Source organism: Vulpes vulpes, chromosome 4, assembly GCF_048418805.1.
Source record: "Vulpes vulpes isolate BD-2025 chromosome 4, VulVul3, whole genome shotgun sequence".
In the NCBI taxonomy this organism is placed as follows: Eukaryota; Metazoa; Chordata; class Mammalia; order Carnivora; family Canidae; genus Vulpes; species Vulpes vulpes.
Window position 1 is genome coordinate 79,207,821 of NC_132783.1, and position 25,895 is coordinate 79,233,715.

General features: G+C 36.1%; 1 protein-coding gene across 16 annotated transcripts in view; it reads right to left on the reverse strand.

The window, feature by feature from the left end:
- RUFY2 (RUN and FYVE domain containing 2) overlaps positions 1 to 25,895 on the reverse strand; it is a 51,429-nt gene that overhangs the window by 20,176 nt on the left and 5,358 nt on the right. For 3 of the 16 annotated variants that reach the window (XR_012001100.1, XR_003235739.2, XR_012001099.1), the window contains exons 3-13: positions 24,876 to 24,993; positions 22,269 to 22,370; positions 19,657 to 19,780; positions 19,419 to 19,480; positions 17,021 to 17,086; positions 13,655 to 13,724; positions 11,306 to 11,407; positions 11,061 to 11,177; positions 8,745 to 8,912; positions 5,512 to 5,609; positions 2,942 to 4,755 (exon numbers count right to left, since the gene is read on the reverse strand). Coding sequence is in view for 9 of the 16 variants with exons in the window: in XM_026003565.2 (XP_025859350.1) it covers positions 2,942 to 3,061; positions 5,512 to 5,609; positions 8,745 to 8,912; positions 11,061 to 11,177; positions 11,306 to 11,407; positions 13,655 to 13,724; positions 17,021 to 17,086; positions 19,419 to 19,480; positions 19,657 to 19,780; positions 22,269 to 22,370; positions 24,876 to 24,993 (1,147 nt within the window). In the remaining 7 variants the exon portion in view is untranslated. Of the gene's footprint in view, positions 1 to 2,404; positions 4,756 to 5,511; positions 5,610 to 8,744; positions 8,913 to 11,060; positions 11,178 to 11,305; positions 11,408 to 13,654; positions 13,725 to 17,020; positions 17,087 to 19,418; positions 19,481 to 19,656; positions 19,781 to 22,268; positions 22,371 to 24,875; positions 24,994 to 25,895 lie in introns of all 16 variants that reach the window. The other 13 variants (XM_026003565.2, XM_026003544.2, XM_072756164.1 and 10 more) reach the window with 7 other exon arrangements.

Here is a 25,895-nt window from a genome sequence, read left to right on the forward strand (position 1 = left end):
TTATCAGAATTCCAGGGAAGAGAGGGAAGCCTGGGAGGCTGTCAGTTAAGCTCCAACTCTTGATTTCAGCTCAGGTTATGATTTAAGCATTGTGAGACTGAGCACCATGTCAGCCTTCACACTATGCTTAGGATTCTCTCTCTCCTTCTGCTGCTCCCTGCTTCCTCTCTCTCTCTAAAGTGAATAAATAAATATTTTAGAAAAAAATTCCAGAAGAGAGAAAGTAGGTGGAAAAATACCTAGAAAAAAAGATGGCTGAAAAATTTCCAAATTTGGTAAAGATACATGTAAAGATTCAAGAAGCTGACCAAAGCTCAAAGAGACTAAATCCAAAGAAATAATCTTGGGTAGAGGAGCAGTGATTCAAATGACAATATTTTTCATCAAAAACTATGAAAACCAAAAGAAAGTGGCACGACATTTTTCAAGTGCTGAAAGAAAAGAACTGTCAATTCAAATTTCTAAAGATATCCTGAAAATATCCTTCAGAAATGAAGGTGAAATTAAGAGTTCAGATTAAAAAAAAAAAAAAAAAGAATGTGTTGCCAGAGATCTACCCTAAAAGAACAACAAAAGAAATTCTTCAGACACAAAAGAAAACTTGTAGTATCAGGAATAAAGAAAAAAAAAGAGTTTTCTAAATTATGTTTAATGGTTGAAGCACATACTATAATATTATCTGATATAGGGGCACATGGCTGGTACAGTCACAAAGCATGCAACTATTGATCTCAGAGTTATGAGTTCAAACCCCACACTGGACTTAAGGTTTCCTTTTTTTTTTTTAAAGATATTATTTATTTATTCATAAGAGACACAGAGCGAGCGAGAGAGGCAGAGACATAGGCAGAGGGAGAAGCAGGCTCCATGCAGGGAGCCCTATGTAGGACTCATGCCTGGGACTCCAGGATCACGCCCTGAGCTGAAAGCAGATGCTCAATGCTGAGCCACCCAAGGGTCCCTAGAGTTTACTTTAAAAAAAAAAAAAAAAAAAAACAACTTTGTAATATTGTCTGATGTGGTTCTCAATATTATGCAGAGAAAATATTTAAGCACACTTCATTCAAAGTAGTAAAATGTTGGTACCAGTAGACTGTGAAAGTTGCAAATATACAAGACAGTATCTAGAACAATCACTAGAAAATCTGTACAAAGAGATATACTCAAAAACTCTATAGATAAATCAAAAAGGAATTCCAAATGATATTCAAGTAATCCATGGGAAGGCAGGAAAAAAGAAATGAATGAAAAACAAAAAAAAAAAACAAACAATAAAACAGTAGACTTAAGCACTCATATCAACAATTACACTAAATTTAAATGGACTAAATATATCATTGAGATTGTTAGAACAGATAAAAAAACATGAACTATAAGAAACTTACTTCAAATATACTGATGATAATAATAAAGATCAGGCTGAAAGTTTAACAACTGATAAAAGCAAGGATTAATGTTTTATTAATTATACAATATTAATCAAAATAAAATAGTTCTATTAATACTAAATAAAGAAAATTATCAGATAAAGAAGCATATCACATAATGATAAAAAGGTTAATTCACCAAGAAGACATAGCAATCCTAAATGTGTAGGCACCAAACAAAAGAACTCCAGAATACAAGAAGTAAAAACTGTTAGAACTAAAAGTAGAAATACACAAATCCACAATTATAGTTGGGATATTCAATAAATCCCCTCTCAATAACTGACCGAACTATTAGAAAATTAGCAAGAATTAAGAAGGACTTAATGCCACCTCAACCAATGGATCCCAAGGCAGCTTAGCAAGTTGGCATATGGTCATATAGCATATGGCATATGGTCATAAATGGCATATGGTCTTAATAATCCATTAAACATAATATATAACTATTTTCTCTCATTGCTTTATTTTTTAAAGATTATACTTATTTGACACAGAGAGCACAAGCAGGGGGAGCAGAAGTGGGAGAGGGAGAAAGAGGCTCCTCACTGAGCAGGGAACCCAATGTGGTGCTCAATCCCAAGACCCTGGGATCATGACCCAGGCCCAAGGTAGACATTTAACAGACTGAGCCACCCAGGTGCCCCTGTTGCTTCGTTTTAATAACAAAAATGGCACATATTTACAGGGGGAAAAAATACTGATGTTTATAAAATAAAAACTAAAATACCCCTGTCAATCTGCCATCACTCCCCTGAGATAATCATTCCCCAGAATCTGTATTCTTTAAACTCTTTCCTTTTTTTTTTTTAATTTTTATTTATTTATGATAGTCACAGAGAGAGAGAGAGAGAGAGGCAGAGACATAGGCAGAGGGAGAAGCAGGCTCCATGCACCGGAAGCCCGACGTGGGATTCGATCCCAGGTCTCCAGAATCGCGCCCTGGGCCAAAGGCAGGCGCTAAACTGCTGCGCCACCCAGGGATCCCTTTAAACTCTTTTCTATATATTCGTAAATATGCAGTTTTAATTATAAAAAATAGGATCATAGTTTGCATAACTGTCTGCAACTTGCTTTTTTTCAGTCTAATGACATATATGAATACTTTTATTACTTGGTAATAGATATATAGACCTATCATATGAAGTACTAATAAAAATGTTCTCAGAAAACACCATGTTCTTTGATAAGTTCCTTTGAGTTACAAAGGCCTATTACACTCAGTATCTAGAAATATAATGGCCATCGGATTAATGTTATACCAGCAGAAAGAATAAAATTCTCCTTGAGCAACATAACAAGACCGTTGAAAGTGCTCTGTGAAAAATAAAGGGACAAAAACATAAGTTCTATCATAATTATGTTTGCTAATTTTTTTACTTCTCAAGGAGAACTCCATAATCTGGTGGCATCATTAACTAAATGAAAATATAGGTATCCTACTATTATGTGCAAAAAAAAGTGGTAGGATTATTATTAACACAAGTATTTGTTTCCAAGAGTGAAATACTCACAGCTGTTTCTCCTTTTGGGAGATTTGTTTCTGCAGATTGTCCGATTTACTCTGACACTCTTGTAGATATTTCTTGTCTTCATCTTCAGCTTCCATTTGCGCCTTCTCTGCTTGCTGCAATCTGGTGTAATTCAAATCAACTTTGGGTAAAACTGAGGCTAGAACTAGGGTGTAAAAAGGGTGAAGAAGACAAATAAAAGAAAAATGGGGAAATAGAAACATTTCTAAATGAAAACAAAGTTTGGGGGGAAACTCACAAACTCAAACGTGAAAGAGCCACACAATGTCTAGAAATTGTTTTGTGATTTTTTTTTCAATATAACATATAATATGCCCAAAATACTATCTTCAAATTTGTTTTATTTCTTGTTCATAATTAACAATGCAAAGCAATGCAGCCTTTACCACTTACGTAGAGCAGAATGAATCAACTTTGAAAGTATAATGGGTGCGTACTGTCTTTTTACAAAACCATGTAAAAGCACAGTATTTAGGTCTACACTAGGTGAAGAAGCCACATTGTTATTTATTATGCTAGGATGTGTATGCCAGGAATCAAGTGTGCTACAAGGCCAAGAGCAAAGACCTGCAATTATTTTGAATAGCCAAGTCCTCCCTGTAGGATCTTTATGCATTTACTAAATTATGCCAAAAGCTGTGTGTTTTTGTGTGTATGTGTGTGTGTGTGTGTGTATATGTGTTAAGATTCAAAAGAATATAGTATTAGTTGGCAACATTCTCTAGAGATCATTTTTACTCATCACTGATGTTTAAATATTAGCTAAAAAATGTGATTTTCATTTATTCTGTTTTTATTTGTAAGTCATTGCTTCTCCCTGTGCTTAGCTCCACTCCCTGCCTCCCATCTAAGATTTCTTAGATTTAACTTTAATATTTTTATAAGAAAATATTTCCCATGTATTCAAGGGACATTAACTCCTTGTAGGGAATCACAGGCAAAATTTCTATTCAACTAGCTGAAAACACTGCCTCTTTTCTTTCTAAAACATACCAGTGGGGTAACCTGACACATTTCAGAAGTATAAATGCCACTTCTATGCAAAAAGAGAGTAACATTCAAGTTAACTCTAAATTGAAATTGAAATTTAAAATATTAGGGAGGGCAGGGGGACAGAGGACTCAAGCACTTCGCTAAGATTACAGAAACTAAAATAAAACTCAGAGTGAGGTAGGGCTTGAAGTTGTGCTATCACAAAGAGGGCTAAGGGAACTGGGGAACTGAGGTGCTAAAGTACAAGAGAGTGGCCAATCTGGGTTAAAAAAAAAAAAAAAACTATTTTAAAATATGTTTAAAAATCAGTAAAGGAGCCATTAGGCAAAGAGTGGGCCAAAGGGGGGAAAAATTTGTGCCAACACATTGTGAAACCAAAGGTTAACTTATTTTTAAACAATGTTTATATTTTCCATCAAAAAGTAGCTAAAAAGATAAAACTGCACTTGAAAATCCTGACCTCCAAAAGGTCAATACTCAAATCAGCCTTTGTGCACCAGGTTTGAGGATTGTGTTTTTGGAAATCCAAGTGCACCCACTCTGCTTTCTGGCAGTGTATTACCACAGCAGCTGATCAAGAAGTGTACAGGGTTCCTAATACACTTTTCAAATACTTTATAGCATAAATTATTTTCTATTTAATATATTATAAAATTGTTGATTCTCTTTTAGTCTGTTTAAATACAAGTGGTTTTCAGAAAGATATATCTTTGACCAGCTTGTACTGGTCCTGAGTGTCACTGCTGGCATATTTCACCAATGACATTGCAATTGTCCTAGTTTGAGTTAACAAATCATTGTCACTTCATAATGGAATGGACAGAAATCAAAGACAGAAAAAGGTAATAAAGATGTCCAAAATGTAAAAATGGGGATAAAGAAAACAAAAAAGAAAAAAGAAGAAAGAGGATGTCAATAAAAGAATATTCATGTCAATAAAGCATTAATAGTTATGTTTTTCATAAGTAGATTCAAAGAAAGCAATGATAAGACATATGTTGACACCAACATGACAGGTCAATGGAAATACATTACATTTTCCAACAATAAAAGTGAAAAATGCCAATATAAAACAATTCAATTTAAATAAAATTATTTCTTGGTTTGGGTTGAGGGTCCTAGCTCAAAGAAACACAACTAAGCTGCCAACTCAAAGCTTGATTTCAGATAAAGAGATGGTGAATGATAAAGGATATGACAATCAATATGCATGGAAATCAATCAGGGATAATTCCACCATAGATTTTGTTCGTTTTTCACTTTTTTAAAGTTTTTGTTTGTGTATTTGTTTTATGTAATAGCTTGAACCACATGAAACTGCCAATATTAAACCTTTTAAAACAATCCACAAAATGGCAAATTCAGATGAATCAGCCTAATATAAAGCAACTTGATTCCATGCAACAACCAAAACAAAAAAGGCAAAATTCTGCTGGGCTTTAAAAAAAAAAGTCCTAATCTAAATTTTCCTAATGGTTTTTGTGGCAGGTGTCAGAATTGAATAAAGAAAAGGGAGGAAAAAAAAGGAAAAAAAGAAACTAAGACTGGAAATGCTATACCTTTGCTCCAGCTGCCTCATGGCTGCAGTAATTTTATTGGTTTTTTCTTCTAGTTGGGCAATTATTTCACTTTTTTCTTTCAAGCCATCTTCAGAACCCTATTTAGAAAAAAAAATTATAGTGGCTTTGATTTTCTTTTCTTTTTTTTTTTTTTATTTATGATAGGCACACAGTGAGAGAGAGAGAGGCAGAGACACAGGCAGAGGGAGAAGCAGGCTCCATGCACCAGGAGCCCGACGTGGGATTCGATCCCAGGTCTCCAGGATCGCGCCCTGGGCCAAAGGCAGGCGCCAAACCGCTGCGCCACCCAGGGATCCCCAGTGGCTTTGATTTTTAAACCTGAATATTTTTAGGTTTTTTATATCCTTTCATTAGAGAATTTTTACTTTGAAATAAACAGAGTTAATTTGTACATTGAAATACTCCTATGATATAAAGCAACAGTACTACTAGTCTTCAATTAAAATGTAAAAAAGAAAATAAAAATACACTGCCTTCAATGTTTCTGGAAGACAACAGAATAAACTTGTAAAATGCCCTATTTTTCAAATTAAATACTAAAGAGCTTTTTGGCATCAAATCTACCTAAGCAGTGATGTAACTTTATGAGAGAATTCATAATTACTAAAGCATTTTTTTTAAGACTTTATTTATGAGGCACCTAAGTAGCAATTGAGAATCTGACTCTGGGGTCCTGGGATTGAGTTCCACATCAGGCTCCCTATGGAGAGCTTGTTTCTCCCTCTGCCTATGTCTCTGCCTCTCCCTGTGTCTCTCATGAATAAATAAAATCTTTTTAAAATTTTAAAAAATAAAGTTTGTTTTTTTCCTTAAGATTTTATTTTGTTTATTCATGAGAGACACACACAGAGGGGGGCGGGGGCAGAGACATAGGCAGAGGGAGAAGCAGGCTCCATGCAGGAAGCCTGATGTAGAACTTGATCTGGGGACTCTGGAATCACACCCTGAGCCAAAGGCAGATGCTCAACCTCTGAGCCACCCATGAATCCCTAAAAAATAAAGATTTTTCAAAAGATTTTTGACAAAGAAAGAGAGAGAACACAAGCAGGGGGAGTGGCAGGCAGAAGAAGAGGGAGAAGCAGGCTCCCCACCAAGCAGGGAACCTATGCAGGCTCCATCCCAGGACCCTGGGATCATGAACTGAGCAGAAAGCAGATGCTTTGCCTACTGAGCCACCCAGGTGCCCCTATACTTAAACATTTCAAACAAAATTAAATCTTTCTCAGGGCCCTTGGCTAGCTCAGTAGGTAAAGTACATGACTCTAGATCTTCGGGTTATAGGTTTGAGCCTATGTTGAGTGTAGATTACTTAAAAAAATAAAATCTTAAAAAAAAAAAAAAAAAACTAAAGGGATGCCTGGGTGGCTCAGTCAGTTAAGCGTCTGACTTCAGCTCCAGTCAGGATCTTGGGGTTCTGGGATAGGATCCTGGGGTCAGGCCCTGTGTTGGGCTCCACACTCAGCAGGGAGTTTGATTCTCCCTCTCCCTCACTCCTCCCCCACACTTGTGCTCTCTGTCAAATAAATAAAATCTTTTAAAAAATTAATCTTTTTCAGGACTATACCTGTATAAAGTATTCGCAAAAATGTCCTACATATTTAGATTGAATTTTCCCAAAAGATTTAATCTTCATAGTTAATCTTTTGGTATTAAAAAAGAAATTCAGATAGGTGATTTGTTGATACCTTTTCCACTGAGATATTTCTTAAGCTTCCATATAGAAAAAAAGGCACTGATTTTTATTACCAATATGGCCCAGTTAAAAAGCAAATCCTGGATGCCTGGGTGGCTCAGTCAGTTAAGCATCTGCCTTTGGCTCAAGCCGTGATCACAGAGTCCCAGGAATGAGCCTTGCATCAGGCTCCCTGCTCAATGGGGAGTCTGCTTCTCCCTCTGCCCCTCACCTCTCGAGCTCACTCTTTCCCTCTCCCTCTCTCTCTCAAATATATAAAACCTTTAAAAGTAAATAAAAATTAAACAATTAAATAAAAAACAAATCCTTCATACAAATAGTCATTTTCAATTTACATTAAACTCAAGAAATTCCAAGAATTTAGGAATGATAGTTACCTCCAAAATCTATAAAGAACTTATCAAACTCAACATCCCCCCCCGCAAATAATCCAGTTAAGAAATGAGAAGACATGATGCCACTTTTCCAAAGAAGACATCCAAATGGCTGACACATAAAAAGGTGTTCAACATCACTCATCATCAGGGAAATACAAATCAAAACCACAATGAGATACCACCTCACACCTGTCAGAATGGCTAAAATTAACAACACAGGAAACAGGTGTTGGTGAGGATGCAGGCACAAGGGGAACCCCCTTGCACAACAGGAATGCAAACTGATACAGTCACTCTGGAAAACAGTATGGAATTTCCTCAAAAAGTTAAAAATAAAACTACACTATGATCCAGTAATTGCACTACTAGGTATTTACTCAAAAGATACAAAAATATAGATTTTTTTTAAAAGATTGATTGATTTATGAGAGACAGAAAGAAAGAAGCAGAGAGATAGAGGGAGACAAAAATATAGATTTGAAGGGGATACATGCACCCTGATATTTAGAGCAGCATTATCAACAATATAATCAAACTATGGAAAGAGGCTAAATATCCACTGACTCATGAATGAATAAAGATTTGGTATTTATACATAATGGATTACGACTCAGCCATCAAAAAGAAGGACATCTTAACATTTGCAATGATGCAGATGGAGCTACAGTGTATTATACCTAGCGGAGTCAGTCAGTCAGAGAAAGACAAAGACCATATGATTTCACTCATACGTGGAATTTAAGAAACAAAACAGATAAACATTTGGAAGGGGGGAAGGAAAAAGAGAGAGAAACAAACCATAAGAGACTTACTGAGAGAGAACAAACTGAGGCTTGCTGGAAGATGAGCAGCAGATGGGCTGCAAGAGTGACTGGTTAATGAGGGCCCTGGTTATGATGAGTGCTAAGTGTTGATGAGTGTAGGTGTAGTGCGAGGTGCCTCGGCGGTTTAGTGCCGCCTTCAGCCCAGGGTGTGATCCTAGAGACCCGGGATCAAGTCCCACGTCGGGCTCCCTGCATGGAGCCTGCTTCTCCCTCTGCCTGTGTCTGTGCCTCTCTCTCTCTCTCTCTCTCTCTGTGTCTCTCATGAATACATAAATAAAATCTTTTTAAAAAAACAAAAACAAAAAGAATGATCCTTACCTGCAACTTCTGATACATTTCTATGTTAATCGCTTTAACTTCCTCTAGTTGTTGCCGAAGGCCGATCAAAGTATCTTGTTTCTCATGGATATCTTTCTCCAACAATTTCATGGCAAGTTCAATCTCATGTTTCATACTAACTTGTACTGCTAGCTCATTTTCCACTTCCTGCAATTTCAACATATCCTCAATTCACACACTCCAGGATATCAAAAATCAGACACATGACAGTTAATGAGAACAAGAAGGAACTTCTATTCAATATATAGACTACTCTTTAAAAAAAAAATATGTAGACTACTCTTTTGAGGTTTAAGCCCCACTAAAAGGAATCAATCAGGTCCTATAAAAACAGAACATTCTAAATATTTCAACCGCATATTTTGCGAAAATGAATGCATTTTTTAGGTATTAATTATTACTATTTTACTGCTTCAAAAATTAAGTATTTTTATGTCTCATAAACTCAGTATTAATTTTCCTTAATCAAAGAAATAAAGTAGTCCAGGGGTGCCTGGCTAGCTCAGTTGGTTGGACAAGTATGCGACTCTTGATCTTGATCTGCCCCACATTGGGTATAAAGATTACTTAAGTAAATAAAACTTAAAAAAAAAAAAAAAAAAACAGAAATAAAGTAGTCCATAAAAGTGAAAGCCAAAGATAATTCAAAAACTCCACTTCACAGTTTTAATTTCTTCTCTTAAAGAATTTTACATCGGGGTGGGGGGCTGGGATAAGTGGGTGATGGGCATTAAGGAGGGCACATGATATAATGAGCACTGGGTGTTATACACAACTGATGAATTCCTGAACTCTAGCTCTGAAAATTATAGTACACTATACATTGACTGAACTTAAATAAATCTTTTTTTTTTTTTAATTTCATATCAAAACAGAAAGAAGTTTGCTAATATTAAAGACAAATAGGGGATCCCTGGGTGGCTCAGCGGTTTAGTGCCTGCCTTTGGCCCAGGGCATGATCCCGGAGTCCCAGGATCGATTCCCGCATCAGGCTCCCTTCCTTGAGCCTGCTTCTCCTCCTTCTGCCTGTTCCTCTGCCCCTCTCTCTCTGTGTCTCTCATGAATGAATAAATAAAATCTTTAAAAAAAAAATTAAAAACAAATAAAAACAAATAGCAAAAGGGATGGAAAGGCTGGCAATACTTTCTTCTTGACCCAGGTGATGATTACACAGGTATTTATGTTATTAGCCACTAAGCTGTATATTTATATTTTTCTGTAGGTATTGTATCAATTTAAAAGATTAAAAAAATAATTTTTTAAAACATCGTATTTATCGGACACTTGGGTGCCTCAGTGGTTGAGTCTGCCCTCTGCTCAGGTAGTGATTCTGAAGTCCTGGGATCAAGTCCCACATCAGGCTCCACAAAGGGAGCCTGCTTCTTCCTCTGCATATGTCTGCCTCTCTCTCTGTGTCTCTCATGAATAAATAAAATCTTTAAAAATAGAATAGAATAAAATATTACATTTATTTATTTCAGAGTGAGAGAGAGAGAGAGAGAGCATGCATGTATGAGCCAGGGGAGGGGTTGGGGAGAGGGAGGAGGAGAATCCCAAGCAGACTCTGCACTGAGTGCGGACCCCAATGCAGGCCTCAATCCCACCACCCTGAGCTCAAGACCTGACCTAAAATCAAGAGTCAGATGCTCAACAGACTGAGCCACCCAGATGCCTCATTAATTTTTTTTAAAGTAACTTCTATGCCCAACATGGGGCTGGAACTCATAACCCCAAGATCAAGAGCTGTATGCTGGGATCCCTGGGTGGCGCAGCGGTTTAGCGCCTGCCTTTGGCCCAGGGCGCGATCCTGGAGACCCGGGATCGAATCCCACGTCGGGCTGCCGGTGCATGGAGCCCGCTTCTCCCTCTGCCTGTGTCTCTGCCTCTCTCTCTCTCTCTCTCTGTGACTATCATAAATAAATAAAAAAATTGAAAAAAAAATTAAAAAAAAAAAAAAACAAGAGCTGTATGCTTAAAAAAAAAAAATAAAAGAGTTGTATGCTGTACCAACTAAGCCAGCAAGGTGCCCCCAAAATAAGTTAATTTAAATATTATTTTAGTCATATTTGAATATATCATTCTATTCTATTTAACGCTGGTCACAATACATTTATTTCACACACTAACACAGTTTAAAAACACCTGATAGAGTAGGAACGCAAAGAATTTGAAGCGGTTGTAAGGGAGTGAGATTTCTATCCCACAGCAAGGAGATAAGGCTAAAAAAAGAGTTCAAGTGGTGCTTAAGAGTAAATTATTATTATTATAATTATTATTTTTGCTAATGTAACCTACCTGTCTTAACTGAGATTCATCTCGAAGCTGCCTTCTGGCATCGTTGTACATTTCATCCAGCCCCTGGCGAGAATGCTTATACGTTTGAAGCTCAGTTTCCACATCCACTTTGGTAACCTAGGAAGAAAACAAAGCTTTTACTGTGTAATCACTACACATAGATATAAATATCCAGTGTATGCAAAAGTTCCCTAGGTGGCAATTTCTGACACAAGACAGTCTACAGTCAGTACATACATACTTACCTCCAGGTGCTGCTGGGTTTTCATTAAAATCAATTTATTTTCACTTCGTAACTGATGATTTTCTTCTTGGAGTTTAATGATATTATTCTTTGCTATTGCTAACTAAAAATTATGAAACAGGGACAAGAAAAAAGATTTTAAACATCTTTACTTACACTTGCTTTACAGGTTATGTTCATGGCTACAAACAATAGAATATAAAATCTTAAAACTAGTCAAATGTCTCATATCTACAGAAGCTTTCCTAAGAAAAATGTGCTGTTATCCTAAGATACCAATAAAAAAGTTAAACTCTTATTTCTAGTATTTCCTTATTAGTCAAAATATGTCAGTTAAAACATATGAGTATCTGATTTAAATATGTTCTGAATACAAAGTGTCATGAAACAATAAGTCTGTAAAGACTTGTGTAAAGTTCTAAAAAAAAAAAAAAAAAAACTTGTGTAGAAATAAAAAGATCTATAAGAAAAGAAGGCTGTGCCATCATTGAAAATGTGATATAGACCTTCATGATAACCAAACAGGACATCCTCTGAAATACACAACACTGAGTGACCATCACAAATATGAGGCATTTCTCACCATCAGAGTTAAACTAAGTGGTTTGGTTCTGAGGCCTAGAATGAAAAGAAGGATTCTAGGAAAGGAAAGAAGGGACCACTCTCAATGTTGACTTGCAAATAAATTTCTGAACACTTCATTACAGATATAACTTGAACTTCACAGTGCACCTAAGGCCAAGAAGAGGCACAAACTATTGAGCAGCTCTAATGTGGTCTCAATCTATCAAACTATCAGATTGTCCTGATGGCCAACAGACACTGACAAGATGCTCAATATCACTCATTATCAGGGAAATGCAAGTAAAAACTACAATGAAATACCACCTGTCAGAATGGGTAAAATAAAAAATACAAGAAACAACAGGTGCTGGCAAGGATATGGAGAAAAAGGAACCCTCAGTGTAGTGTTGGTGGGAATACAAACTGATTCAGTCACTGTGGAAAACAGTATGGAGTTTCCTCAAAAAATTAAAAATAGAACTATCCTACCATCCAGTAATTACACTACTGGGTATTTAGCTAAAAATACAAAAACAGGAATTCATAGAGATACATGCATCCTTGTTTATTGGAGCATTATTTACAACAGCCAAACTATGGAAGCAGCCCAAGTGTCCATCAATAGATGAATGGATAAAGAAGATGTGGTATCTATATACAATGGAATATTATTCAGTCAAAAAAAATGAATGAAATCTTGCCATTTGTAACAACATGGATAAAGCTACACAGTTTAATGCAAGGCAAAATAAGTCAGAGAAAGACAAATACCATATGGTCTCATTCATGTGGAATTTAAGAAACAAATGAGCAAAGGAAAAGAGAGAGAGAAACCAAGAAACAGACCCTTCCCTATAGAAAACAAACTGATGGTTACCAGAGGGAAGGTGGCTGGGGGGAATGGATTATATAGGTTGATGGGGATTAAAGAGTACACTCATCATAATAAAAACCAAAACCAAAACAAAAAAAATCCCACTATCAAATGGTCCCAAATTATCAAAATAAAAATGGATTTGCAATCATGCAAATATTTAAGTGCTCCCTGGTTTGGAAAAATTAGGCCAATTCTAAAAGAAATAAGAATTTTAATTAACACAGAAAGTAGGTTCAGAGCATTCATAACAGATTTCTTCCACTAGCCTAAATAATTCTGAAAATAGAAAGCAGTAATTCTGTGGTTTGACAGATTAAAAAAAAAAAAACTTATCTAAAGCAACTTTACAAACAGTACTAAAAAGAGAATGGAGATAAATTTCTGGTCTGGTACCACCAGATAACCACTTTGACAACACAGGAAAACAGCATGGGGAATGAGGTTTACACTTGGGTGAAGAAAGGGGGGCCATGATCATGCAGCAGTGCTTGTAAATAAAAGTAATCTCAAGAGTGGAACAAGAGGGACAGTATCATTATAACAGGAATTTCTAACTATAGGTGATTCATTATCTAAATACAGATCATCCAGATTTTAAAACAAGAATCACAGCTTATTTACAGAAGAGCTTGTATGAGTGCCATCTTTGGGGCTCATTTCTAGGAGTATTTCAAACAAATACTGAATCTGTGAATCTTTCATTCACAGATTCACCTGAGAATTTACCTGAGAAAATGTGGTTTCTCTAGAACTTATAATCAATTACAACTACATTGCAAATATTCCATCATAATGATGAAAAAGTGTGTGTATGTGCTCACACGTACTTAATGCATTCCTACTTAAATGGAAAAGAATCACAAATACTCGGTTCGTGAAAGGCAATTATCTATGGCTGGGTTACAATACCTCTTCAATCAGCTTAGTATTTGACTTTTCTAATGAGTCAACTCTTGAATGGAGACTGCTGACTGTGCTGCTGAAATTTAAAAAAAAAAAACAAAAAAACAACTCATTCAAATCACACAAACTCACAAAGGCAAGAAAAAGTATGCTATCCTGGACTTATCATGATGACTAACATGCACCAATTACCCTGAATTTTTAAGTGTGGGATATTTCATTAAGTTGAATAACCTGATTTGGCTAGGAAAGCAATAAAGACTGGATCAAAAGAATCATTTCTATCAAAATTCCATTTTGTGTTGCTCATCATTTTTTGTTACCATCTTCTTACACTTAACTTGTAATACTTAAGAATGGATTCCACACAAAGACTGTCAAATATTGTTAAAACTAAAATTTTAAATTATCTTTTAAAGGATGAACTTTAAATACCCACCTTATAATCAAGTGGCTTAACAAGCGTTCTTCATAGCTATCTTCAACACAAGCCCCCATCCTGTTTCCATTCTCCATTTTCACAATCACTTACAGACCTCTAACATCACTCATAGTTGGGGAAATGTGAATATGAAATTCACATCAGTACCTGGTCAGCCTGCAGCTAAGCAAACACCCTGACTCTCAAAGATATAGTTAAAAAATCAGGTTAAGTTGAATGAACAACTTAGTTTTTTGCATCTTTGTTTAAATTGATCCAGACTGGACACTACTGTACATTTTATTTAATCTGTTTTCAAGGCCTTGATTCTACTATCTCAAGCTTTCTTTCATAACATATTTTACATCACAATAAAACCTATAATAGATTTAAACAAATTTTATACCAACCTCAGAAATAAATATTGGCATTTTAGTTTAACTGGTGAAACAATAAAAATATTTTTTCATTCATATTAAATCATTTTTTTTTAAGATTTCATGTATTTATTCATGGGAGACACAGAGAGAGGCAGAGACACAGGCAGAGGGAGAAGGAGGCTCTTTGAGGGGAGCCCGATGCAGGACTCGATCCCCAGACTCTGGGATCACGCCCTGAGCTGAAGGCAGACGCTCAACCACTGAGCCACCCAGGTGCCCCCATATTAAATCATTTTTAAATAATCATTCTTAGGTAAACAACTTGAGTTTTTCACAAACAGCAACAGGGTATCTGAATGGGGAGATATAACAGGTGTGGGACTAAGAGACAAAGGACTAAAGGCTATAGTCCCTGCTTTTCTACTTTGTGTCACCTTGAAAGCTGTAAAACCTTTCTGAGCTTCAATTTCCTTATCTATAAATCAGATAATACCTGTCCTACCTTTATGCAAGAATCAGTAAAATATTAATCAAAAAAGCACTTTTAGGGGCGTGGGGGGTGCTTAGCGGGTTAAGCATCTACCTTCCACTCAGGTCATAAACCCAGGATCCTGGGATCAGAGTTCCATGGGGGGAGTGAGGGTTGCTCAGCAGGGAGCCTGCTTCTCCCTCTACCTCCTGCCACTCCCTACTTGTGCTCTCTCTCCCCCTCTGTCAAATAAATAAAACCTTTAAAAAAAAAAAAAGCACTTTTGAAAATAAATCCTCAATACCGGTTTTCTTTGAATGAGGGATAATATGTGAGATCTATTTTTTGTCTATTTCCTATACTTTTTAAAATGCTCTAAATATACAGAAAACCTTCTAATCGGAAAAACAACAAAACAGTTTTAAATCTGTAAAATGTAAAAAAGGCACTAGTGCTGTTGTAAATTATTTAATACATATATTTAAGAATGAGAAAACTCTGAACCAAATGGAACAGACTCTAATATAAACTGTTAAGTAAAAACAGTGAAGTATAGAATAGTATAAAATTTATACTATTTTATGTGTAAAAAACTGAGGGGAAGGTGAGAACTCTAAGAATATATATGCATATTCTTGTCTAGTTGTATAAAGTATCTCTGGAGGCATACACAAGAACATATTTATTAATCCCAAAGAGGGAAACCACCAGGTGGCTGGAGATCAGGGAAGAAGGAGGCTTTTTGTTCGATGTTCCTTTTGTTAAACTATGTGATTATATCACCTGTTCCCAAAAGTGAATAAAGCATTAAAAGTAAATAAGTAAGCAATACAAAGTTGCATTTAGAAATATAATCTCAGAAATAAAAGTTACAAAACAAACATACATGTATTTCCTACAACATCAATTATTACAACTCCATGATTAAAAGGACAATGCTACAAGATCTTTCCTATCTAACTTCAGAGAAAGCAAAACTTACAGCTTCTTAGATTTTTTCTAAAATGCAAAAATGTTTAATTGTATTTTCTGACTGAATGAAACTTAGATAATCAGAAAAGTATAAAAAAATTGTAAAGTTATTCATAATGCCCACCACCCAGAGAAAGCCATTTTTGCTAATTATTCATTTTAATTAATGGGAACAATCCATTTCTAACTATTATTAGAGTTAGAAATTTCTAACTCTAATTTCTAACTATTATTAGAGTTAGAAATTTCTAACTCTAATTTCTAACTCTAACTCATTTCTAATATTATTCCCTATACCTGTGCTATCTAGTCCAAACTGAAATATACTGTAAGTGTAAAATATACATCGGATTGTAAAGGCAATACAAAGAAAGAATATAAAATATCTCATGAATAATTTTTATATGATTACATACTAAAATGATAATACCTTGGGTAAAACTAGGTTGAATAAAATGTATTTTTAAGTTAATTTCATGTCTCTTTTTTTACTTTTTTAATGTGGTCACTAAAAATTTTTAAATGTCTACATGACTCACATCCTACTTCTATTAGTCCAAAGTGCCCTAGAGTGACCCTCCTCTATCTCATGCTTTCTCTCTCTCAAATAAATAAATAAATTTTTAAAAGTTTAGAACTGCATTATACTATTTTACACATAGATCTCAGAAATTCTTCCAACTATTCACTGACAGCCTCAATGTCCAGGTGACACTGTAAGGAAAATTCTTCCACCATTAGAGACAACAGCCACATTTACACATGAAGCTCTTTGAAGTAGGAAAAATAAATTTTAGAACCATGCAAAGGATATAAATTTCTGCTCTATCTAGTCATTTCTTCTCAAGGGTACAGGAGAAGTTTGAAATTCTGTCCTTGTTTTTTTGATCCCTCCTCAGAAATTCTATCTTTAAATTCTCCAAATGTCCTATCTGAAAATCTGACTCTGATTTTTTTGCTGAAACTGAATTCTCTCCAATAATTCTCTGAATCTTAATTTCCATTCTCTACTCCCTCAACCCTTTCTCAAAGGAGTTTAATAGGAAGGAAGGGGATAAAGCTGACTTGAAAATGGTGAAGAAAACCTTTAAAACAATATTCACAAGTATCCAAGTATCCATAATACTTACTTCAGTTGTCTATTTAATTCTTCAACATAATTTTTCTGGTCTAATATGGCAGCAATTTGAACATTCCTAAAGAGGAGGAAAAGAAGCTTTGCGTCAGTTGGAAAGGTATTTACTGGATGACTAAAAAAAAAAAAAATGCCTACATCATCTAAAATTGCTGTAAAACCATAATGGCAAAAAACATTATCTTGCCTTGAAAATAAAATTCAAGAATCTTTATAATAATGTAGCAGTAGGCTGTGTACTAATTACAACCTTTCTTAAGTCTAATATTAGCAAGTAATCTAACAATACCATTAAAAAGTATGTACATGCACATGTTTTTTACTGAAGATTTTATTTATTTATTCATGAGAAACACAGAGAGAGAGAGGCAGAGACATAAGCAGAGGGAGAAGCAGGCTCTTTGTGGGATGCCTGATGTGGAACTCAATTCCAGGATCATGACCTAAGCCAAAGGCAAAGGCTCAACCACTGAGCCACTCAGGTGCCCCTATACAGACATTTTTAAAAGATTTTAATTTATTTGACAGAGAGAGAAAAGAAAGAACACAAGCAGAGGAGTTGCAGGCAGAGGGAGAGGGAGAAGCAGGCTCCCTGCTGGACAGGAAGCCCAATGCAGGGCTTGACCCCAGGAACCTGAGATCATGATCTGAGCTGGAGGTAGATGCTTAACCAACTAAGCCACCCAGGCACCTCCATTAAAAAGTGTATTTTTTTTTTTTTAAAGAATTTTGAGGGGATCCCTGAGTGGTGCAGCGGTTTGGCGCCTGCCTTTGGCCTAGGGCGCGATCCTGGAGTCCCGGGATCGAATCCCACGTCGGGCTCCCGGTGCATGGAGCCTGCTTCTCCCTCTGCCTATGTCTCTGCCTCTCTCTCTCTCTCTCTCTGTGACTATCATAAATAAATAAAATTAAAAAAAAAAAAGTAATTAAAGAATTTTGATTTTTTAGAAATTTTTACTTATTTTTTTAAAGATTTCATTTATTTATTCATGAGAGACACAGAGAGGAAGAGAGGCAGAGACACAGGCAGAGGGAGAAGCAGCCTCCAGGCAGGGAGCCTGATGTGGGACTCGATCCCAGGTCTCCAGGATCACGCCCTAGGCTGAAGGTGGCACTAAACCACTGAGCCACCCAGGCTGCCCAAAAAAGTGTATTTAAGAACTTTTTTGGGATGCCTTGGGTGGCTCAGCAGTCTGCCTTCTGCCTTCAGCTCAGGAAGTGATCCTGGAATCCCAGGATTGAGTCCCACATCAGGCTCCAGGCAGGGAGCCTGCTTCTCTCTCTGCCTGTGTCTCTGCCTCTCTCTGTGTATGTTTCTCATGAATAGATAAATAAAATCTTTAAAAAAAAAAAAGGGGGGGGGGTCTAGGTTGGGCGCCTGGATGGCTCAGTGGCTGAGCCTCTATCTTCAGCTCAGGTTGTTATCCCGGGGTCCTGGGATTGAGTCCTGCATCAGGCTCCCTGAAAAAAGCCTGCTTCTCCCTCGGCCTGTGTCTCTGCCTCTCTCTGTGTCTCTCATGAATAAATAAATGAAATCTTAAAAAAAAAACAAATGGATCTCGGTGCACTTGGGCAGCTCCGGTGGTTAAGCATCTGCCTTTGGCTCAGGTCCTAACCTCAGGATCCTGGGATCAAGCTGGGCATCACGCTCCCTGCTCAGCAGGGAATCTGCTCCTCTCTCTGACCCTCCCCCCACTTATAATCTCTCTTCTTCTCAAATAAATAAATAAAATCTTTTTTAAAAAAGGGTCTCAGGAACTACATGTGTGATCAAAAGCCATACTTCAGGGATCCCTGGGTGGCGCAGTGGTCTGGCGCCTGCCTTTGGCCCAGGGCACGATCCTGGAGACCCGGGATCGAATCCCACATCGGGCTCCCGGGGCATGGAGCCTGCTTCTCCCTCTGCCTGTGTCTCTGCCTCTCTCTCTCTCTCTGTGACTATCATAAATAAAAAAAAAAAAAAAAAAAAAGCCATACTTCATACTAAAGCCTCATTCAATGTGATTTTTGCTTTGTAAAACTTGTATGTGGAAGCTAAAACAGAACAAAACAGGAACTACACTCAAAAAGGGGAAATAAAAACTACATAATCAAAAAGAAAAATATGGGATCCCTGGGTGGCTCAGCGGTTTGGCTCCTGCCTTTGGCCCAGGGCGCGATCCTGGAGTCCCCGGATCGAGTCCCTTGTCAGGCTCCCGGCATGGAGCCTGCTTCTCCTTCCTCCTATGTCTCTGCCTCTCTCTATCTATCATGAATAAATAAATAAATAAATCTTTTTTTAAAAAAAAAGAAAAGAAAAAGAAAAATACTACATTATCAGTAGATGGATCTCATGGTAATTGGTAAGGGCTACATAAAAAATACAACATGTGAAATAACTTATGAAATCATACCTTTCTTTATTTCCAATATCTTCTTCATTCTTTAAATACATGGAAAAATCAATCACTCCAACCTAAAGTAAATCATGCTGTTTTTAGTTAAAGGGGAGAAATATTAGAAGTACACTTAACATGCAACTGAATTTCATCCTTAATTTTTCTTTAGTGTTTAAGAGTTATAAACTGGATCCAAGAGGAATGGTGCAAACTAAAAATCACTCTATATTTGGTATTAGTCACTTTCACTTACTTGTGAGTCTAAATCTTCCCCCTTTACACACAGGTTAGCATCTATCACATTCAGGCCAACCAGCAGCCCAACAATTACTGCTCCTTCTTCTTCCATCATTAGTGCATGATACTCATAAAATTCACTGTGGAAATTAAAATAAAAACCTTAAAACACAAATTTACTTCAAACACTAAATTTTTAAATCTCAGCCCCATAATATAAACATAGAATCCATACAAATTTGGTCTCTTCAAATTAGCCTTTCTATATCTGAAGAATTTAAACTTTTTGAAATGTTAACATCCATATAGACAAGGCAAAAGAAAGGTACTGAAGGTGATGAAAGAGGAAAAAGGAACCTTGAGAGGAAGAAAAGAGAAGCAAAAAGATATATATCAAAATAAAAGAGGTATCACTGAGGCCTGGAATGTCTGTGACTCTCTGAAGACATAGTGACTGTCACTCATTTGATTACAATAGTTTTTGTTACAGCTGACTTTTCAATTCTACGATTTATTAAGAATCTTTGGGGCAGCCCGGGTGGCTCAGCGGTTTAGTGCCACCTTCAGCCCAGGGCCTGATCCTGGAGACCCGGAATCGAGTCCCATGTCAGGCTCCCTGCATGGAGCCTGCTTCTCCCTCTGCTTGTGCCTCTGCCTTTCTCTCTCTTTCTCTGTGTCTCTCATGAATAAATAAATAAAATCTTAAAAAAAAAAAAAAAGAATCTTGGGATAAAGACTAAGGCAGAGAATGAACATATGAATATTCCGAAGCCCATGTTCAAATCAGTGTATTTGATATGTATATTGTAGTTTTCTTAATAATCATCAATTAAAGATACTTAATGCAGATCTGTATTCTAAAAAATATTCAAACAAGAGACTTGTGAAAGAAACAGGACAGTCTAAAAACTAAGACTTGGGACGCCTGGGTGACTCAGCAGTTGAACATCTGCCTTCGGCTCAGGACGTGATCCCAGGATCCAGGATCGAGTCCCATATCAGGCTCCTTGTGGGAAGCCTGCTTCTCCCTCTGCCTGTGTCTCTGCCTCTCTCTGTGTGTCTCTCATGAATAAATGAAATCTTTAAAAAGAAAAAAACCAAACAACTAAGACTTGACAATTATGTATTCATAGAGCTAATTATCACTGTCTCATGTCCTCCTTAAGAAGTCCCATGTACATTATTTAATCACTTTATTTTTTTTTTTTTTTTTTATTATTTAATCACTTTAATTGACCTTCACAATATTATTGAGAAATCGCTGGAGCTTAAAGTATGGTCATTCTCATTTAACAGGTGGGAAAACCAAGATATACAACCAAAGTCATAAGTTATTATCAAAAATGACCAGACTCTCCAGGACGTCAGAGAGGCATTCCACGAGAAAAAGGGCAAACGGAGAGACTGCCACAGGCCACTCCCTTTAACAACCGATTACCATACTTTGAAAGTCGTAAACATCTGGCCTCCTTTCTATTTATTACAATATGAAGGCAATTTACTCAAGAAATTAATACTGAAAACAAAAGTTTCAATGGGGGTGTTATCACAGCTATGTTCACTATTACATTTTTCAAAAGGATGAATCCATTCTGTTAAATAAAAAGCTTCAAAGATAAACAATGAATGGTCCGAAAAAGAAAAAAAAAAAAAAAACAATGAATGGTCCGTATGATGAGACTTATCCCTGAAATTGAGATATCTAAATCAGTGCATAGACCAGGCTATTTATAAACTCAACTTCCCATCAACCTCAGCACAATGTCAACTAACAATAACAAGTTAATGTTTTCCAGTCATCTTCACTGTGCCACTTAATTGTCAACACTCAATGGCCTTCAATTTATTTATTTTATTAGTTTTTAAGGATTTTATTTATTTATTCATGAGAGACACAGAGAGAGAGGCAGAGACATAGGCAGACGGAGAAGACTTGATCCCAGGACCCCAGGATCACGTCCTGAGCCGAAGGCAAGATGCTCAACACTGAGCCACCAAGGTGCTCCACTGGCCTTCAATTTAAACTGACAATTTAAAAAGTGCCCACAATACGGCCAAAGCTGTAGTTTGGACATCCCAAATCTAAAAAGAAACCTACTGGGGTGCCTGGGTGGTTCAGTTAGGTAAGCATCTAACTGCTGATTTCCACTCAGGTCATGATCTCAGGGTTGTGAGACTGAGCCCCGAGTGGGCTCCGTGGTGGACATAGAGTCTGCTTAGGATTCTTTCTCTGCTTCTGCCCCCAATCCCATCTTCCTCTCTAAAAAAATAAATAAAAAGAAACCTGTTGAATTAAGGCCCTAAATCCCAACACAAATTTTTACTCATATTCAACTGTAATTCAGGTAAAAACTGAAACTAGCTTAGGAATATAACATATAAATATAAATATAAATAAATCTCCCTCTTATTGGTCAATACAAAGCTTATGGTACTCATTTTTTAGGCTAGTTCCTGATCCATGTTATGTCCCTACAAGATTTTCTCTCTCCTGTTGCTCTTCTTTTATTTTATGCCATCTTACGGTATTCTATGTATGCTTTTGTACTACATCTGTAATTCTTTTTGGAAAACAGGATATAAATGAGATTTAAAAAATGGAAATGAACATGATTTAATTGTACTAACCTTAAGAGATCCCTCTGGATAATTAAGCAACGCAGGTAATCAGCCATTTTTTTTTGCATGAGGGCTAATCGAAGCCATGCTCTTGCACGACCCAGAGGGGTCCTAAAAAGCAAAACCAACAGGTCAGAAAACAGGCCCAGTCTATATATTATAAGAGACTACATATTCTCTCTCAGTCAAGGTCCATATTAATAAAGAAAAACTGCGATTTATCATAGTTTTGTCTTTGTTTCTATAGTTTGTTTCTACAGTTCGAAGCCAGTTCTTTGACCATGCAAAGCAGTTCCTGGAAGCTATTTAAGTCTCTAAGGTAAACCTGTACCTATACGACATCTAGGTACCATTTTATGACTTGGATGAAATGAATCTCTAAATAGTAAGGATTATCTCTACATGAAATATTTTGACCGAATGGGCTTACCCCTCTAGAGATGAATATGCAAGGGCAGCCTGACTGGCTTAATCAATAGAGCATATGATTCTTGATCTCCAGGTTGTGAGTTCAAGACTCACACTGGGTGTGGAGGTTACTTAAAAAAAAAGTTTAAAAAAGGAAAAAAAGGATATGCAAAATTTATCAAATAAAGCAGTATGATGCCTTCAAAAAGTAACTGACATTATATCTGAATTTTAAAAATATAACAAAGCTAAAAAGGCACAACCTGGTAATCAAAAAGAGAAACCACCAGGCTGCTTGTTATTTTTCAAATGTTTCTCTATGAGGCTGTCCTTAAAAAATTCAATGTCATACCTCTTTTCCAAGTTCCATCATTTAGTAAAAGTAAAGCAAGTTTTACAGAATATGTATGGTTTTTCAAAGAGAAAGATATCATTCACATTTTTATGTTTTCTTATACAAAGAACTTTTTGGCATGTAGTGCGGGAGGAAAGTCAATCTTCACTACTAAACAGCTAATGAGCTTCTCTTATGGTTTAGCCATTTGAAGGAAAATTTTTTTACTTTTAAAGAGTTAAGCTTTTAAAAACATTATGAACATGTATTTTCATATTAAAACGACCAAATCTTATATTTCTTTTATTTTATTTTATTTTTAAAATAATCTCTACAAAAAAAATAAAATAAAATAAAATAAAATAAAATAAAATAAAATAATCTCTACACCCAATGTGGGGCCTGAACTCACAACTCCGAGATAAAAGAGTCATTATGCTTTACCTGAGCAAGCCAGGCACCCCTTCTTATATTTCTCTTTTGGAGAGTTATAATTCCCTATTTCTTCTGTCTTTGCTAAAAATCACTACACCTCTATGCCATTATAAGAAACATAAATATGGGGATCCCTGGGTGGCTCAGCAGTTTAGTGCCTGCCTTCGGCCCAGGGCATGATCCTGGAGTCTCAGGATCGAGTCCCACATTGGGCTCCCTGCATGGAGCCTGCTTCTCCCTCTGCCTCTCTCTCTGCCTCTCATGAATAAATAAATAAAATCTTTTTAAAAAAATTTATTTATTAAAAAAAAAGAAACATAAATACGAACGTCACTTGCTATTTAACTCTAAAAACTAGGTCTGAGGGACATCTGGCTGGCTCAGTTAGGCATGCAACTCTTGATCTCAGTGTCATGAGTTTAAGCTGCACAATGGGTAGAGAGATTACTTACAAAAATAATAATAATAAATTAAATAAAATTTTAAAACTGGGTTTGAAACCTGGCTCTGCCACTTATTAACTGTTAACTCCTCTGACCTTTATTTTTCACTTCTATGCACTTATTATAATAATCTCTATCCTGTAAGACTGATGTAAGCACTAAATGAGATAATTCACATAAACCAATTATTTTATTACCCTGAGACAGTGCTTAATAAATAGTAACCATTTACTTTTATCATTCAATTAAATTCAACTTGGAAATATTTGGATATTAACAACCAGAAAACATTATTATATTCCTTATAACATGTAAAACTCTCAATTATTAAGCTAAGAGAAAGCAAACTGATCTGACAGGCTATCTCATTCACAAGATTTACGATAAACTAAAGGAAAACATAAGAACTTGGCTTTAACATTTTATATCTTTATTAAGCTTTTACAACATTTTACACACAATTGTGTAGTGAAATGGGCAGATGACACTATAGGTCCCGATTTTAAGGGAAAGGAAAGTAATTTGCACAAGCCCCATATATATAAATAGCTTATCTGAGAATTCAAATCTCCTGAGCCTTTGCCTTGGATTTAACCTAAATCAGTCTTCAACAAATAGTTACTGGTTGCCTACTAGCTTACTACTGCAAATTAGCTTAACACGCAGGAAATAGAAATGCATGACTGATACATCGTGTCTTAAAGGGACCTGTAGTTTCCTGAAATACAATGTAAAATCAGTGATATATAATAAAGGAGTGACTATAGTGATAAGGTATAAAAGAAAAAGCAGTTAATTCTTGCTAAAGGGACTAAGAGAAATTTCATAAAGAAAATGAAATTTGAGCTGAGCCATAAAGAAAGAACAGAATTTTATTAGAAGAGAATGGAAGAAGGCTACTAAGGCTGAGAGAAGATTAAGAGGGTGTGAAGTACTTTTAAGGAACAGCAAATATACTTCTGTGGTTAGAAATGAACAAGCAATAAGATTACTTACTTAAGACCAGGTAAATCCCGGACACTGGCTCCTATTTCCTCCGCTTCTGGGTACAGTTTCTCTACCAGTTCCAAAGGGCCCCAGATTGTTTTGTTATAACTCAAAAATGATTTTCTTACTGAAAAAAAAAGTATATATAATGCATACAACTTTAATATATAAAGCTGTAATAACTACCTTTTAAATATTTAGTTTCAACATTCCTAATTTAAAATACAATTATTCAGAAACCTTCCTCTCCTATCACAACACAGCACTGTTGATCAGGAACCTGTTCATCAGGATCCTGGTATTTTTTCTTATCAGAAATATGAAAAAAGGAAAATAAACAAACATACACACATAAATATATCTTGTCCATTCTTCCCTATCAGAAATATGCAGGCACATAATTAAAGTAAAAAAAAAAACAACAGGCCTTATTCTTTACCAGTACCAAAAATAAAAAGGCTGGCAGCCCTAGTAGTTTAATTTTTATCAGTTTATTAAATAAACCAAGGACAAATAAAAAGTTATTTCATTTTTTAAAAGATTTTATTTATTTATTTGACAGAGGGGGAACAGCAGAGGGAGAGGGAGAAGCAGACTCTCCACTGAGCAGGGAGCAGGACTTGGGGCTCGAATCCGGGACCCGGATCATGACCTGAGCCAAAGGCATACACTTGACTGAGCCACCCAGGCGTCCAGTTATTTTAACATGAAAAATTGTGACTTTTTATTCTGAGAATTGGGTAATATAAAACCATGAAATCACTATACATTTCTTTCTTAATACTGACCAGATCTCCTGCAGATCAAGGGCACCTATTATATGTACCACTCAAGGACAATCACCAATCAAGGACAAGGTAGGCAATTTTCCCTTGGGGGGAAAAAATTAATCAGCACAAAGTGGCTTCATAATGATTCATCAAGACAAGCCTATGATATGACTGTTAGGACATGCCTTATGACATTTTGTGAAGTAAAGGAAAATAAATTCAGAAAAAAAGCTTAAAATTGAACTATTTGACCATCATT